The sequence below is a fragment of the Pipra filicauda genome, unplaced genomic scaffold, assembly GCF_003945595.2.
Source record: "Pipra filicauda isolate LSUMZ 115617 unplaced genomic scaffold, ASM394559v2 scaffold35_size7292922_pilon, whole genome shotgun sequence".
NCBI lineage: Eukaryota > Metazoa > Chordata > Aves > Passeriformes > Pipridae > Pipra > Pipra filicauda.
Window position 1 is genome coordinate 5,331,496 of NW_024104487.1, and position 18,652 is coordinate 5,350,147.

The following is an 18,652-nucleotide window of genomic DNA, read 5'->3' on the forward strand; positions in this document are numbered from 1 at the left end:
TCAAGGGACAGTCTGTCCTTTCTGCTGTTGCAGTGCTGCTTGTTATGTCATTTATTGGAAGTTTCCAATGCAGTGAAAAATACTTCTATTTTATAAATATATGACGCCTTGCTGGCAAGTGTAAATTTTTGGAAAGAGGTGCAACTGGCTTTAGTATTGTCTGTCAGGAGAGGAAAAGTGTAGACTGGCTTCTCTGTTTTCTTTTCATTGGCATTTTAAAAATACATACTTCTTCAAACAAGAAATTGATGTCCACAGTTGTGATTATGTCAAATAGCAATTCTGTGCTACTTATGAATTCCAAGCACTAAGTTTTAGTATTAAGTGCTAATTTTTATTACACCTCAGAAAATTTTTCTTCTAGCAAGATTTATTTCATCATCCAAAATCTATGACACAATTCCAGTAAATATCCTGTAGAAATAGCTGTCTTTTTGGTATTCCTGAATGTAGCGGCCACATATATTTTCTTAAAATGAAATCAAGAAAAATAATTGGAAAAGCTACTGGTGTTAATGGAAGGAAGAAATTCATCATTACTAGGAATGATAAAAAGAGTGTAATTGATATCTATCTCTCTATATATATCTGTACAGATGTTAAGGCATCTGTATTTGTAGCTAGTGATTGGTTTTAATAGTTTCTGCTAGCTTTGGGATTGTAGCAAGTTCTTACCCATTTTTTGCATTTTAAAAGCCTTGTGTATCCAGAAATAACTGCCTGGAATTCCCCCTCAGAAACTTACTTAAAGCTAAGTTGTTGAGTCTTTTTGGCAACAAGTCAGAGAGAAAACTTGTCTCCTTGTATTATCAATACGGAAAGGCCAATAGGCCAAATCTACCTGTGCCAGGAAAGACCTCGATGACATGTACTGTAGATTTGACTTTTTTCCAAAATTTCCGAAAGTGATGGAACCATGACTACAAGTTTTTGCCAGCTGGGTTATAAGTAAACAACCAGTTCTAGATGGATTTTTTTAGACTGGAACAAAGCTACTTCAGGTTTTGTACAACAGTTTGAAAATCAATGCCTTCAGGGACTCAAATAACTTGCTTGCTAGAATTTTTTCTCTGGTACTTTTTTATCCAGACCAGCACTGCCCACCTTGGGTGGTCCTGTCCTTCCTTCTCAGACTCCTCTAATCTTCACAGCTGGGCAAAGCTTGCCAGAGTTTGATGGGAATTTCCAGCTTCTGCAAGTAACTATAGGGCTCAACAGCCTTTCCAGACATATATAATGCACAAAGCTGCCTGATCTGTTTTTGCATATGAAGTCCTTCATACTTAAGATTATGTCCTCTTTCACTACAAAGCCACATTCAGACTGAATCTGGTCTAGAAACTAGCTTTCAGTTTCCCCTGTAAAAGCAATTTAGGCACAAAATCTTTGCTCACTCTCCCACTGTTTTACATTTTTTTCTTACTCCCAGTTAGTGAAATGACCACAAACAAGCAGCAAAGGGCAGCTGGAGTTTGGGCTGGAAGCAAAGTGGGTGGAAAGAGGCCAATTCAGGCTACTGTGCAGAAGAGACCAGGCTGGGTAGCCCCTTCTTTTCCTCCTGAGTGACTCTTCTTGGATACCAGCCAGTTGCTGAATTACTGGGTCTTTGCTGGTGTTGTGCAGTGTAATACAAGAGGTGTTTCATAAATCGTACTCTAGGTTATTTAGGGATCATACTGGATTTCTGCCAGGTATACGTGTGGTGAGTACTTTGACAATGTATAGCCTATGTGATACTGGGCACATATTTTAGTTTCTTCCTCATTGACTGCCTGCAAGAGTTAAGTTAGCTTCAAAATCTTACCAGGTTGGGTCTCTGTATGTATTCTCACTCATCTTCATATTTATATTTTAGATCACTAATGCGTGGAATTGAAGTAATCATGTAGTGTGCTCTACTTTCTTGATGAGTAGTTTCATATTTCATGCCAGTATAGCTTAGTTTGTCCCTTCGTGTTCTTCGTAAAATCTTGATTGGTTTGTACAAGTGCTAACATAAGAGATGCTAGAGGCTATATAGATTTCAAATGGTTGTTGGGTAGATGACAAAGTTGTTATAAAATGGGAAATTATGTTACTAATGCTAGTCAAAGGTCGGTTTCTGTCTTCCAGATGGCACACATGGAACAATGAATAATGACTGACAATATAATACTATTTTTTAAACCTTTCAATGCACAATTTTTAAAGAATACTCATGATGACTAAGTATAAACTAGCTGATTTCCAATAAGAAAGTAAATTAACCCAGCTCGACAACGGAAAGGCTTGTATTTTGTCTCATCTTTTGTCTTGTCTTTTACCTTATCTTCTTTAAGGGCTCTGCTGTTCTGGACTAGTTAGCAGGTTCTGAAGTCTTTGGTCAGTCATAAAGGCCTCTTAAAAGCCAAACCAAACTATTCCGTAGACTTGGAAGCACTGCTCTGAAGCAGCAGTGTTCACAATATCTTGTGAACATTTTTGGGTGCTCCCAAAATGCTTTCCTAATTTTTTTTATAAACTTCCCGTATTTTCCAAATACTCTTTTGAAAGCAGATGATGTAGAAATTGAGGCATAAAGGAAAATGTTATTGTTAAAAGTGACTTTAGTATTGCGCATAAGGCGAGAGGAAAACTATAGATTGGGGTGTGTGGTACAAACAATTCCAGTCACTGAGCATTTTAGAAGAAGGAATGGGTGAAAGTCTAACTTCCACTACAGGATACAAGTGCTTAGCACTTTGGTGACATAAACCTGAAGGTGCTAAGCTGAGCACCCAGAAAATGTAAAATACGTGCTTATGACAATTTAGTTAGCTTTAAGTGACTTGCATCATATGTGAATTCTGTGGCAGGAGTAGGGATTTTATCCTTTCTCCTGACAGCACTTAATTATCTTAACCATGAAACTGCTTTCTCATGTTGCAGTCCCCAACCTTATTCAGAGAGCACCTTCCAACTTCTGCAGCAGATGAGGAAAACCAAATTTCCTTTACTACCTTTATATTTTACCCTCAAGCTCTCTTTGTTCTCTGCATTGGCAGAGTGATGTGGAAAAAAATAATGTGTGATGAAGTAATTAGGGCTTGCGTTGTAATGTGTGTGCCCAAGGGGCCTGCAATAACATTGCACAGTTTCCTAGCTCTGCCTGTAATATAAATATGAATGGAAGAGAGTTAAAGTTCTCAGAAGAAGGAACATTAGGATATTTTTATGACTTCAAAATGCAATTGTTGCTTTCACATAAATGATACCTATCTTCTTGTGAACTAACTTGGGAAACACCAACTGTATAAACCAGGATTCTCATTAGGGAGTTCATACAACAAATAACCAAAACCTAAATAGAAAGTGGAATAGTAATAGATCATCTCCCACAGAGTAAATCAAGGTCAGATTGCATCAGATAACCATCAATTCATCATTTTACTACAGCTGCCAGACATCTGGGTTTGAATCTTGTCCAGGAACATTTAGAAGTCAAGGTGTGCTATAAAATGATGTCATCCTGTTTTGCCTTGTTTTACTATCTCTGAAAAAAGTTTGTAAGTGTTTGTTATAATTAAGAAATAAGTCTTCTCTCTTCAGTTCATTATATTTAATTTTTTCACTTCTTCTTGATACCTGAGGATCTATTCCCAGAATAATAAATATTATTCACAGGGTCCAATTTTGTATTGTTGTGGCTGTCAGAAGAGTCATAACAGCAGTCATCAACTTACAGTAGATTTCCTGACAGCTATTTTCTACTGCCATCCTGTGGATGTAGTTCAACTGCATTTTGCTGAAATTTCATGATAATGTTTTTAAGGCATGGCATGCCAAAACTACACAATGCTTCAGGCAGTAGTCCAAGGCAGGAGGGCAAATTCCACAGTATTACTTGTACACTAACCACTAGAAGCTATGATAAACATTTTTGTACTCTTTTTTTAAAAGAATATGAAATATTTGGAAATATATAGAAACTTGTCCATAGAACATTCTGAAAATCTTTTTAATACTTTACATATTATCAACTCTAACGAAAGTGATATTCAAATGTTTTCTTGGAACTTGTTGGATAGGCTCAGGATTAGCTCTGGCAAGAAAGTTAATGGATATGTTTGCTACACATTCAGTAGCACCCTGCTGCAGGACAATGAAGTTTTTGGTACTCTGTCAGCAACGGAAAAGCAGATCTGAACTGTTTTATGTAGAAATATAAACACCTGGTCTAAGAAGCATATGTGGCAATCAGGAAACAAGCTCTTTTAATCTAAAGTCTTGGATAATCCCTCTATTTTTAACTGTTTGGACTCTTGCTGTTTTTTGTGTGGGGCTTGGGTGAAAGGAAGCTAAGCATTTTTCTTTGTCACAGCTTTCTCAGTGGCAAAAGTAAAATACACCAGGGAAAATTCCTTTTCAGTAACATCCAGCTTTCTTTCAGCTCTGACATTTTTATAAAAGACTTCTACATTTTTCTCCTACCAATACTAAAATCTGTACCTGTCTTGTTTTGTTTTGTTTTGTTTTTTAAGACAATCTCAAATTGATTCACTAGCACTTTCTTGTTTATGTTCCTGAAGGGTTTAAGGGCATTCTCTTGCTGGACAAGGGATTCTTGCCATGGATCTCCCTTGAATAGTAATAATGACTACTCGTGGAGTCAAAATGACATTTTTGTGTAAGTGTTTGCCCAGTAACTGATCAACAGAAAGAAAATTGGTGTATATACGAATAGCCCTACGCTCTTGGAATTTTTCATTTAATTGGTCCATGATGCTGAGATGACACATCACATATCTTTGATCATTTGCAGACACTCTAACACTTTCATGAAACATTGTAGCGGAGACTGTACTAATGCTGCAAGAGACGACTATGGCCATACATGTGTGTGATATTACAGCATGTTTATTTTCTGGCTATTTTTACTCCACTGGATTGAGTAGAACAATTATAGAGGCATAAATTAAAAAAGATTTTAACCAGTTTGAATCATGAATACTGTTCTAAGAAAGATGTTTAAACAACCAAGGAGCTTGAATTTGCTATCTCTAGAACTCAACAATTGCTTGAACACTTTGTTCTGACTACAGGTACACAACAAGTTCACATTCAAACACAGTATTAAAATTGAAGGGTATGAAGGTTGAACAGTGATAGTGCTTTTCAGGTACAGGTCGTAACAACTTTTATTTAAGCCTGTAAAAATCTTATTGTTCATGCCAACAATTTGCTTATTTTAGGCAAAAGGACATGCCTGAAATATGCCTAAAGATTAAAATATTGAACTTCTGCTGGTTTCATTTTGTATCATCAGGACAGCCAAGGGCAATAAAAATGGGCTTATTTTGACTTACTTATATTTGTTTATAGTTTGATAGCACTAATGGGGCTAGACTGATAATGACCCCTTCCAATTGGCAAAATTCTATAAGTCCATTTTACAAACAGAAGTGTTTTTTCAGTTCCAAAAAATTACCTTAATTTTGCTCAGACACAAGAGGTATTGAGCAAATATTACACAAAATTACTTTAAGCTTTAATAAGGTAATCTTGGGTATATAATCCATAATAGATCTAAAGCACAGGGGCATCTGTAGAGCCCAGCACATGAAAAAATATGGTTCAAATTGCTCAGAAAATTATATTCAGACCCCTGTTACAACTAGTTGCTATAAGCAGCTAACATCTGTGAAACAGCTTACCTTTGTAAGGTAGTATAAAAAAACACTAAATATAAGTAAAGCATCCCCATATGTTTTGTGCTATTGCTTTTCCAAAGATTTCCTGCCTGTATCTCTCCAAATTTGCTTTAGTTGGATCTATATATTCTTTGGGGAGTTCTGGTATCTCTCTGAATATACTGAGGCTGCTGACAACCAGGTGTCTAATTTCTCTATGTGATCACGGTTAGGGTTTTTTTCCTGTTACCATTATTTGGGGGTGAGTTTGATTTTACATCAGCACTGGCAACTGAAGAAGTCATATTTACATGTGTAGACACAAATCACAACCAGTCAGCACCATAAGTTTTGAAATACTTTCTGTGCATAAATGAGTCTGAAATTAGAACCATTCTGACTCTTTTCTTTTTCTTTCCCTGGCTTCTTCAGAATAGCTGCAATCTGTCGGTATCCTATCACATAAACTCAGTTTTCTAGTCCAGTTGTGCTCTCTTTAACCTCTTTCCACGTGATACAGTCTATTTTAACACAGTCTTTCCTCTTCATGATCCTCCTTCCCACCTGCATGCTCTGTGCAGCCCTTCAGAAGGACCTCAACAGGTTGGAGAGATGGGCAGAAGAACAGGCTGAAATTCAACAGAGCCAAATGTAGGGTCCCACATCTGGGAAGAATAACCTCCTACACCACTACAGGTGCAACCTGCTGGACTAGGATGACCCTGCATAAGCAGGGAAGTTGAACCAGATGACCCACTGTGATCCCTTTCAGCCTTATTTAGTCTGTGATTATGTGAGCCCTAGAAGATGCGTCAGTCTGGAGTTCCTTCCCCCTCGGTAGCTACCCACCATCCTGCATCAGCTTCCTCCAGATATTCTGGGCTTTATCTGCCCTTGCAGTGCAAATGTTTCTGCACCAGAGTTTTTATTGTCTTCTCATAGGCTTTGGAAGATTATTCCAGTAGGGTGGCTCTTCGCTGCTTCCTTCAGTGTATCTCACACTCCTCCTTCAGACCAATTCCTCAAAGGGTGTGCATAAAATGGGCAAGTTTTAACTTGCTCATTCCTCCTCTGAGGAAGATATTTGCAAAAAGGTGCTGCAAATGTTTCTCTGTCAGAAATCTTCACGAGCAACACTTCCAAAATTTCGTCATCTGCTACTCTCTCTGGCAGCCCTCAGGGGTCTGTTGTGGGGCAGAACATGTCATTTTCAAAATTATTATCCACAAGATGTGCATGTTTAGCTTTTATTAGCACTAGGTATTCTATAAAAGTACTGCAAGTTCAATCAAATTGAAAAGTGAGGGCTTTGAACATTCAGGAGGCATATCTGAGTCTCTTCTGTTTGGTTTTTTTCCAATGTTTTCTGAGTTGTTTCTGCTCTGCCATTGCAATGACCCGTCTCTTCCTCCTTAGATATCATCAATACTTATTGTCATGCAACATCTGGATGGATGCCATGTGTTACACAATGAGGAATTGTGCTTATTTCAGAAAAATTTGTAATTTCTTTGCTAAATATGAGGTATTTTAGAGAGATTAAAATAGTGACGTGGATTGCAAGAAACATATTGCCAAACTAATAATAAATATGTTAGGATTATAATCACTCAGTAAAAAATAGTAACTTGTGTTTTGTCTCAGATTCAGAAAAGGCATATAATACACAGAGCTTACACTGGAACATCTGATTTTACTTTCATAAGGTTTTAGGCAAGTGGGGTGACTTTGGTCTGTGACATACTGGAAAAAAAAAGAACCAACATTTTGAAGGTGTATTAATTAGTCTGTTCCATGTCTTAATTCTGTTCTGCAGACATCCTTATAACTGATTTAAGAATTTAACAATAGAAATACCATAATTGCAGATTTGACCCTGTGGGTTAACTAGAGCTATGTTTCTTAGAACAACTAGAGTGATTTAGAAATATACCAGAAGGATCTAGACCTACCCACATGATTCTTTTGATGCAGGGTCCTCAAATGTACCAGGACTGATGTTATTCTGAAGCACAGTATTCCAGACAGGGCATGGTTAGCACTGAAAACCCCTCTACCCTGGTCAACTGTACTAGAGAGAAGCTTTTACCTCTCTCCTATTATTTGGCTTGGAAGTAGGACACCAAAGGGCCTAACTGATCAACACTATTGAGATCCAGATTTGCCAAAGAACAGAGGAGATGAACTCTGACACTCTGGGCTGTGGCCATGTCCATGAGTTTATTGAGACAGAGGATCTCTTCTCCCTTCTTATCATGGTTTTCTGTTTTCAGAATCAAAAAACAGTTCTGTAAAGAGCACTGAGAGATAATGTCCTTGCTCTCAGCTGGGATCAAGTCTGCTTACTTCAAGTTGATTCTCTGGGCTGCTCTTTAGGAGCTCCAGTAGAAATTTTTCAAGCTTCCTAGAAATTCAGTGTACCTCTGAGCATAAGACTTCTTCCCTTCCCTCACATGTACCTCAGTAGAATCTTTTTAGTCAGTCAGACCACTACCATTTCTGTTAATACCTTCAGTTTAGACTAGGGCCTTTTAATCACAGTACAAGAAAGAAACATTTTTTTTTCTGAAAATTAAAACATCTGTCTTCCTGATTTTTATTATTTTTTTCCACAGCAAACACAGTGTGAGCTCTACACAGTCCTTGTCTCTTTCATTTCTAAGAGATTTGAGAAGTGTTAGAGATTCTACCATCATACAGGTATTTTTGTTAGGACACTTCTGGAAGAGGAAGTTTATTCCTGCATCTATGAATCACATGGTCATGTCAAAACACAATTTATGAAAATGATAGCAATTTGCACAATACACCTGTGCATGGGCCTCCAAACAATTAGAACACTTTATTTCATACTACTGTAATCACACCACTGCAATGCAAGAGCCCACCTGAATTGCTTGTATCATACTTTGTGTTGGCAATCTATTTCCTTTCGCTTTCCTCAAAGTTTCTCAGATACCTCTTTTGCAGCAAACAGGTTTCTATATGCCCTATCTTCTTTACCTCTAAGAGGTAAACATCCATTGTTATTGGAGGTCTCATTTGCCTTTTGAAAAAGCATTGATTTAACATGTGTACTGCCTGTAAGAAATTAATTTTTATTTTTTATTTTTATTAAAGGTGATTATCCTTTAATTCTGATGACTTCTTTCCCAGATCCCCAAGCGGTTCTCTTTTGAGAGCTGCTTGACACGTCCATTCTCTCCTAATCCAGCCTTTTAACTCTTACTGAATTTCCATTTGCAAGTCCCATGTTCTACTCTAGAGCTGCAAACTCACCCATTCTGTCATTAGTTTCACATTTTGGTCCCTGAGGCAGCAAAATGAGTTTGCCTCAACCAAGTACTGTAGTAGCTGAGCTTTGATTTCACATTATAAATACAAGCACAGAATCATTATTGACATAGACTGTGTGTAAGATATTGGGGCTGTACTGATTCATTCCCACTGAGGATTTGTCTCAAAGGCTTTACTCTTTCACCCATTTCTAAAATTTTCTTCTGTTTTCTCTTCTAGGGCAACAGGCTTTGGCTTTCTGAATGCACTGTGCAAAGCTGCAGCTGTACTTGGAAACCTAATATTTGGTTCCCTTGTTGGTATCACCAAAGCAATCCCTATTCTCCTTGCTTCTACTGTTCTGGTATGTGGAGGTCTGGTAGGACTTCGGCTTCCTGATACAAGAACACAGGTGTTGATGTAAACGGAAAAAATGGGAAAAACATTTACTATTTATTTCCTTCTTTGTACAAATGTCAACTCTCCTGACCAATGGTGCAAAGGCTTCAGATTCTCAACATAGAGTACAGTACTCAAATGTCAGAAATCAAACTCAAAAGATACTTTGGAATAGCAGAGATTTAGAAACCTCTGTATGAAAATTTAAATTTCACTTTTGTTTGCTTGCATACATTAATGTTCAAAACCATTTGACTTCAAACTGCAAAGCTACCTCTTAAAACAGTTTTGGTGACATATCCATGAAGGTAAAAAATATACTGATTACCAGATATTTAAAATGAAAGCGGTCACATTGTTTAAAAATCACATGCTAAATTTGGCCATGGCATTGTGAGCTTTTGTAATATACAGATGTGCAAGTCAATTACTTAGCAGTATTGGTGCAGAGAATGTTAATGTATCAATGCATGCAGCATTTATCAGGAAACTCTACAGATCGAATCAGTACTGAGAACACTGATCTTCTGCAGCTGTGCTTAGGTGGTAAAAACTTGTGGCAACAATTCTTGGTAAACATTTTTAGGCAGTTTCAATCTAAAGTAAAAATTACCGACTACACCACATGTTGGCTGAGGAGAAGGCAACAACTACTACAGGGAATTTAAAAGTCCATATGGGTATGCAGTAAAGAGAATAACAAAATGAACATTTTCACTCTTCACTGCTGATCCTTCAGAAAAATTTTGCTTTATTCTCACTTGTGGCATGTGGAATATTTTTTCCATTTTAAAACTGTGAATTAATGCAAATATTTTTGTTGTTTGAAGTGTGAATAAAGGAAGAATCAGGCCAGTGAACTACATGGTAAGTAAGATACTTCTAGAGGTTTGTTTGATATTTATATATATAAACAACTTCATATTTTCATAGTTTATACACTTATTTATATAATAATTTTCTCAGCTAATTTTAAATAGTTCTAGAGATGTCTCACCATTTAATACTTTCAAGTGTCTCTCTGAAAGGCCATTAAGAAAGAAGCCATGACAAGGCTTCAGAGAGTGGTAATGTTTTTATTAGACCAAGAGCATGGATGGAGTGTAAATGGCAGTAAATCTATTCCTTCTAACTGTGGACTGTTATGGATTACAGTAAAGTTCCCCATCAGTCTTAATGCTATGTAAAAGGTTATGGAATCTGTTTAAAATGTTAGCATTAAAAATTTAATACATATACATTAATATAAAGTTATCAAAGAGGCAGATCTTCTGATGGCAGAAACTGGCCTTGCTTTCAGTAGAGCTAAGATAACTTGTAGTAGCTGATGAACTAGCTGCCGTTTCAAGTGTCAAATAACAAATTTTCTATACAACATACAGAAAAAATTATCAGTATTTTTTTCTTATTATGTTTGACAACAATTATTAGGTATATGAGTTGTTGCCAAAGAAATTGGCTTTCAGATAATGTCATTGTGTCATAAGAAAGATTTTTTTTTCATTAATTTTTCCTTTGCTATTACATGTGAACTTAGATTTGGATACTAGTATCTATCACTGCATTCTGTATCAGTCATTGTCTTTGTTATATTAAAAGACTCAGTAAAAGACTACATAAGAAGATCGCTCAATACATTTAAAGTTCACTGTTTAATCTACTGATTTTAGAAGTGACATTTTCAGTTACTAACAAATGCCTGTGTTACATATTGTAGTACAAAGAATTTTAGCCCAAGATGTGGTTTTCTGCAATTAAATTAGAAAAGTGTCAGAATTAAAAAAGCATGAGTATGAAAAACTAGGGAGCATTATTTTGATGGTGACAATTTAAATATGTTACAGTAAGAAAAAAATTAGAAATTGTATTTATTTTGGAATATTAACAGTCAAGATATCTGAGATGAAATATTTTATGTTTAAATCTGACTTAAACACGTGTTTTAAATTTCTAGACTATGCTAATAAAGGAGGAAGATTAATTTTTTACTAAATTCTAGGATAAGAACAAAATCCTGGCCTCATTTTCGTGTCTACAGCTTTTGTCCACTAGTCATAGCCTTAATATTATTTCAAGGCTGTTTTCTGCAATGAGTATTGTATTTGGGCCCTATTTCTCTGTGCCATTCATTAGTAGCATGTGTTCACATCCTTGTACTTACTGCATAAGTTATTTTGAAATCTGAAGCCTCTGTACATATTTGGAGTAAACATTAAAAGCAATGGTAAAATATTGCATTATGTTTCTATGCACTGTCCTCTTGCAGTAGTATATTCTGCCCATCTCTGCGTGTGATTCCCAAAAACATTCAGATACGCTTCATACCACCTGACCAGCTTGGAGGAAATGTGCCATAGGAAAATAAGATTCAGCTTTTGAGGGCTGTGGTTCAAATTTAACACTCTAAAATTTCATTACATGTAAAACTATGTCGATTTCAACGCTAGTTCTTATTCTAAATCCTGACAATGTCATGAGTATGTGATTAAGTCTGGATGAAATGTAATATAGCAATAACAGAATTAGTAAATGTTAAAAAATTCAGGATTATGGAGACCTTGTATAGTCCAGAATTAAGTGAATGTTCTAAGGTAGGGGGGAAAAAAAGAATAATAGTAGGTAGGAATTGGGAGAAAAAGTAAATGGAAGAGATGAACAAAGAAAAAAATCCACCAACATTTCCAACATATGAAGCAAAACCTAAAGTTAGAATTTCCCTAGGTGATGAGGTAATTGGGTCAACACATTTGAACTAGTATGCAAGCCAGCATCAAAGTTGTTTGAACAATCAATAATTTTTGCTTGAGTGCAGTAAAGATTCATCTCACAAAGACAAAAGAAGTGACCGCAACTTCATGCTACAAATAACTTGGTGAGATAGGTGCAATCCACAGACTTGATCAGAAATCCTTAATTTATGGAGATCTGGACACAAATAGTATTCACATTATAAACAAAAGTAATTTAACCAATCTTTAGTGAATCTGTCTTTTTTTGCAGCCTCACAAGGAATCTCAGGTAATAAATACTGGATGGTAGGAACGGCACTTCCTTTCTATGTCTATTCACTTATATCTGAAACAAAGAATCACTTAGTGGCCTGTTTATATCCCTTATACACCAGAGAAAATCAAACTTGATAGCATTTGTACATTACAGATATAAAACAAATCTAATCAAAACTACTTATTTGTCTGCTAACTGGAAATTCCTGTCAGTCTAAATTAAAGTAGGATATAGCATCTAGTGTTATCCTATACAGCTGAAAACTCATCCCAACAGCAGCAATGACAAAAAGTACAATGGCCCCTGAAAACAGAGAAGACTGACAGTATTTAGAATGCTATTAACTATGACAATCAACTATTTTGAAATTTGAAAACTGCCCATGAAAGAGACCACATATTTTCATTTTTGGCAAAGAAATTTTGTTTGAATTAGTTTTACTCCTTACACTCCTGTTGTGTAACAGTAGAGTTTGACTTAGCGAACTCTTATTTCTTGAAAGCATCTTATCCGTTACATTTGTACGTTTTAACCAGATTGGCAATGTCCGTGTTAGCACCTTGTTGCTTAGAAGCATGTGCTACAACATTTGGTGTGCATTGCATTGACTGCTGAGTGCAAGCTTCTAGCAAGGGAACCAAGAGTAGGTGTAAATGGTGGAGTGCTGAAGAGGATCGATAATGAATGATGTATTGGAAAACCTTCCTCCCTATGCGTGATTTTAAGCAGTCGCCTTACAGAGTTGTGTACAACACGGCTTGGACACTGGTGAAAAATGGTTAGCCTTCCTACCTGATGGCTCCTGTAGTCTACTCCTCCTTTATTATCTTGGGAAAGAGGGGCAAAGTTAAGATTGCTAGCTCAAGCTCTGCTCACTTTCTCTTCATGCCATTCCATTTTTTTCCATCCCAAATTACTTTTCTTACTAGACGGCCAATCTTAATGAAAATCAAAACTCCTTCTGTTCTCACCAGTTTCTGACTTCCTAGTAACATTTGGTAAGAAGTTTTGCCACATATCTTTTGCAATTTGGTCATATCTTTTTAAAACAATATGGAAAGCAACCACAGAAGTCCTTCTGTGAATACTGTCCTTTTGAGGCAGACAGATTCCACGTTTCCCTACATATCCAGAAGGCTGACCTAATACAAGGAGAGGTATCCTCTCAGAATGGCCCCTGTTGGGGTCCTGCTGTGGGTACAGATATGGGGGAATCTTATTGTCTGTGCACCTAGCTCAGCCCCATTTGGAGGAAATAATACTCTATCCTTTTTTCCTTTTCCTACCACTATGGAACCTTGTCTTCATCTGACTACTCCTGAGACACAACTGCTGATTCCAATTCTCAGCAATCTAATATAGTCCTCGGCCCCTCATATGGACAGCCTCTGTGTGCTGGGCTTTAGCTCTCTTCCCCATTGTGAGTGTTAAATTAATCCTTATTAGTCAGAGAAAGATGTTTACATCCAGTCACACCTCTTTACCTAAACAAGATGATATCATGCTAATACAATGAACAAGCCATGTTTCCTGTTTAATAACCTGGAAATGCAATTGAAATTTCAATCACAATGTTAAAAATGAATCCTTGCACTCAGGGGGTCAAAGACACAAGAAGTGAAAACAGAAATGCTCCACTTCCTCTGGTGTTTTGAAAGAAAACACATGTTCAGTAAGCATATTGCTGAAGAAAACATGTCTGAGAAACTGCTTTTCCTCTATATTTCCTGCCTTCTTGTTCATTAAACTTACTGCAAAATATTAGGTATTTGCCTGCATTAGTACTTTCCAATGCTGCTAGTCCAGGAAATGCAGTATGAAAATACAGACTTTTGCCTGTAGTTTTAAGGTAAGCCAGGGATCGGGCAGTCATGTGGAATTAGAAAAGACATGTTAGCCAGAAAATCTGGAACTCAATTCAAAACTTGAATTAAATAAAATGCATCAGTTTATAATGCTCCTTGCAGATCTCCCTTACCTTCACTTAAACTCACACAGTCTACAATCAGACCATGTGCTGAAGTCAGCCTCATTTGCTTTCTTCTAATGTCAGTAATTTCAACCAAGTGTTGCAAAATATTTTTGGATCCACTATCATCATCTGCATTTTTTTATTTTTTTTGTAGTGGTAAATTCACTACTTCTTCCTGTAAAGGAAGGATCCTTCAACATTTAGTCCTACTCTAGATGTATAAGATTACTACATAGAACTCCATCCACATTCAGGACTTGTCTTTGATGCAGTGACTTAGCATGTCAAAAACAGGAAAAAGACAAATTGGGCCTGATTGATTACTTTTCTTATTTAATAATATGTTGAATTATCTACAAAGATGCTAGCCTGTAATACGTAACTCTGCTTTCTAGTTTAAGTACATCCCATGCAACTAAAAATGAATAAAGTAGTAATTTCTGGCAGTCTTTTCCCACAAGATACATACAGTCTACATTTACTAGGACCAAAATGCTTAGGGAAAAATACAGTGCAATTGCTTTATGGGGTAAACAATCTAACTTGCTTGACAAAGATCTAGAACATGTTGCTCACTTCTGACTAGTACACAGTTCAATAACCAAAGATTTGAGAATACTTAACCGCAAAAATATTTGGATGAGGATGACCTGACACAAAAGTATTGTTCTTTCCACCCAGGCTATTCATGAATGCACCTTTTAATGCCATGTAACCAAGAAGATTTGTAGAGACCTTGCCCCCACTCTGGCCATCAACACATCTGAGTTGTAACCAGACACATCAGTCCACAAGTGAGAGAGAAAGTGAGAGAGAAAGAGAGCTGGCAGGCTGGCCTTCAGCACTCTCTTCACAGCAAGCCACCTAAGTTCATTTTGCTTGGATCCCAAGGATCTGCTTTTTTGCTTAGCTTCCTACTTTCTAATTCTGGCATTCAGTTTTCACCAGTAGTCCTGACCAAACAATCTGAAACCAATTGCTGCTAAAGGACAGCACTCATAACTCACTGCAAGCACAGTACTCTGCAGGAGTCCAATGTCTTATATGTTGTTCCAGTTTCATTTATTGTCTAGAGCTAGAGTTGTCAGCTAGCATTTCTGTCTTACAATACTGCATGTATTCTTACCTATAAGACATATCTTATATCCTCTTAATGTCTGCCTTGTAAATATATGCTTGTCCCCTCACTGACTATGTGATAAAAAGTAATTTGTGAATCTTACATAGGTTTGTCTTACCCAGTTAAAAGATGGTCCTTCAAAAGAAGAAGATCAGGAAAAATAATGAAATGGAATCAAATTAAATGCAAACCATGAAAAGTAAGAAATCAAGATGTAGCCTTCAATTACTTTTATTTTCTCAGATGTTTTCTTTAAATCCTAGCCTGCAGCTATATAATATTGGATATTTTAAAGAAGTATTACACAGAGGTGAATACATACACAGATACACATGTGGGTAAGTATACACACATACGTACACAGTCACCTCTCTATAACACAGGTGGATGTAAGACTTAAAACCATGTTCTCATCTCATTCTATATGACAGATTTACTTTCTGCATTGTGCATTATGCTTTGAACAAAAATAACATCCTGCTCCATTCCTTGTGCAGAAACCTTTACTTAATCGTGCAAAATTGTTGGGATGCCAAGATTCATCTCAACTGGCCATTAGCTTTCAGACATTGGAAGAGAATTCCTGAGGCGGTCTGAAAAATGAGCTTTGACTTAGCTGTTGCCTTCCCCTGCCTGCCCAGCCCATCCTACTGCCCCGCCACACTGTGCCAAACAGCATGCAAAGGCACTGGTTGTGTTCCAGTGACTAGGAGACACAGCGCTCTCAGATACATAAACTCCTAAAAGCTATGACTTCTGTCTTATTCAACCGAAAGGCCTTCAAAATGGTCCATGGGGATATCAACATGCTAACTTCTGAGTAATGTATGAGAAAATGTCTGTGATTTCCTGTATTGTATGTTTTTCATTGTTTCTGCATACGTAGTTGCAGTCGTTCTAGTGATGTGGTTAAAAAATTATTTGCTGCTGTTCTTATCAGCAATCTTTGACCAGCCTGAAACAGAGCCATTGCCAGGGTGTCTTTCAATTAATGATTAACACCCATAAAGATCTTCTACAGTAATTAGTGCCATATAAAGTCATGGTGGCTACAATTCAAGCACATTCATTGTGAAAATATCAGCACGTGCACACAGACCAATGATGGTGGAAAGAGCTCTTTCAAAAGCTCTGGCATCTGCTACATTGCTTCTTCCCTCTTTGCAGGATGCTCACTGTTTACAGTGTGCTTCCTTTGGTAGGGGACATGCACTCACGTTACAGAAGTAAGAAAGCAGAAGACAGGGTGTATTCCTTCTAAAGGAAGGAATGTGTATTTGCTACAGGAAGGCCAACTCTATAATAAGATTAAAAACAAACAAACAAACAAACAAGCAGCTTGCTATTCTTTTTTATTCCCATTTGTTATATAAGTTGATAAGCTGAATACTAGTCTATACCAAACCTTTGGGAGGAGACTAAGAAAGGCTAGCAATGCTTATGTCATAGTACTTTTCAGAAAGTAGGAGTTTACAAGGAGAAAATACATACTCAGTGTATGAGGCCGTAGCATATAGATTTTAATTGTGATCATGAGCTGACAGTTTTAAGTAGAAAATTGTTATTCACATCTATAGTAGCAGTAGATAATATTACCTTCTATGTGGCAATGACAATTAAATTGTATCACATACTTGGCCTCCAATATATACACTATACATAATTAGGTATTTTTTTAAGTAGGCAGTTTCCACTGCAGTGTAATGTCATATATGCAGAAGGTGGGTATCAAGGATGAGGTACAGAAAGGTGAGTTTTTTGTCTTCACTGCATTTTACTGGCATTGTTAGGTTACTGATTTTCTTTGTTAGTGTTTTCTAATGCCAAGCAATAGGAGAAAAACGTGTATTCTTTCCTAGTCTTTTTGTGGTTATTTTCTGTTTGCAGTTTCCCTTCTAAACTTCCACTCAAATTTTCAACTGCTCTGAGTCAACTGGCAACACAATTTTTCAAACAGTCTTCAGTATACAAACACACAGGTATATTAGTGTGCACATGTTGTCAAGAAAATGATAACCATTTCTGACAGTCTCCATTTCTCAGTGCAAGGGAACATGTACATATTGTATATACGGGTAACAAGCTACTTTGAAGTTGAATTGTCATTTATACAGGGGAATTCGACTTCAGATCTGCTAATCTGCAGCAAGATCTTGGCAATGGTCCTGACCTCGCTCCTTCTTTCTTTGTTTCCTTTACTGCTCTGTGTGATCTCCTGTAAAGCAAGTTACAGTCATCACTATTGTATATATGTGTTTGCATGTGTGTGCCTTGATAAATTCTCTCTTTCGGAGTTCTGAATTTTTCATTTCAAGTCCAGCTGGTACAATTGTGAACTCATCTTTCCAGTATCCTCCTCTTTGTCAGATTGCCAGCTTCCAAAATGTTTGACCAAGTGTTTTTAATTAAGTCCCCTGAGGAAAGCTGTCTGTATATTTGTGAAAGGGCATGCTCTGTGTAGGATGACTGTGTACATTATAAATCTATAAAATGTGGAAGTATTTATAAATTTATCTGCAAAATATTTATCATCTGTGTAACAAATGCAAAGTTATTTAGTGTACATCAGATTAATAAATGGGGATGACTTTTGGCTCTGCTATATTAAAATAAAGATTTGTTCTCTGCAACGAACACATACCAGGTGTGATGATAGCCAGAACATTGTTCTTCTCTATCCACAAAATACTATGCTACCCACCATACAAAACTCCAGTTGTTTTTCCTTGTAACAGAGATTGAATATGCAGTAAAAGTAAACATGGACCAAGTTAATAAAATAAAATGAATTTACATGAGTGTTAAAAAAAAGATAGAGTAAGAGTTACTATAGTTGCAAGAGGCAGAGCTCTTTTGTTAACCATCTGGGATGCATATTTTCATGGTACATAACTACATAAAATGGGCACATGGCCTTTCACTACATAACTGCACTGCAGGAGTACATTATCACCCAAAGGGTCTAGTCTAACTCTATATGAAAAGCATCCTGCTGCAAAGTATCATCATCCATGCATTTGAAAGGCCAATGGGAATGTATACAAAAAACTATGGTTCCATAAGAACTTAGTATTCACAGAAAAAAACCAACAAACAAACCAAACAAACAAACAAAAACCCACCACACACACAACCAATAAACAACACAGAAACTCCCAATCTGAAGCAGTACAGCAACAATATTAAGTTCATTGCATTTGTGTACTAGGGATTTCTAAAAAGTGTCAACAG

At 36.7% G+C, this 18,652-nt stretch overlaps 1 protein-coding gene across 1 annotated transcript in view; it reads left to right on the top strand.

Annotated features, from left to right (window-relative positions):
* Window positions 1-18,059, top strand: part of SV2C (synaptic vesicle glycoprotein 2C) — a 114,208-nt gene extending 96,149 nt beyond the window's left edge. The window contains exon 13 of the mRNA XM_027709971.2: window positions 9,165-18,059. Within this exon, the coding sequence (XP_027565772.1) occupies window positions 9,165-9,348 (184 nt within the window). The 3' untranslated portion in view covers window positions 9,349-18,059. The remainder of the gene's footprint in view (window positions 1-9,164) is intronic.
* The last annotated feature ends 593 nt before the right edge of the window (window positions 18,060-18,652 follow it).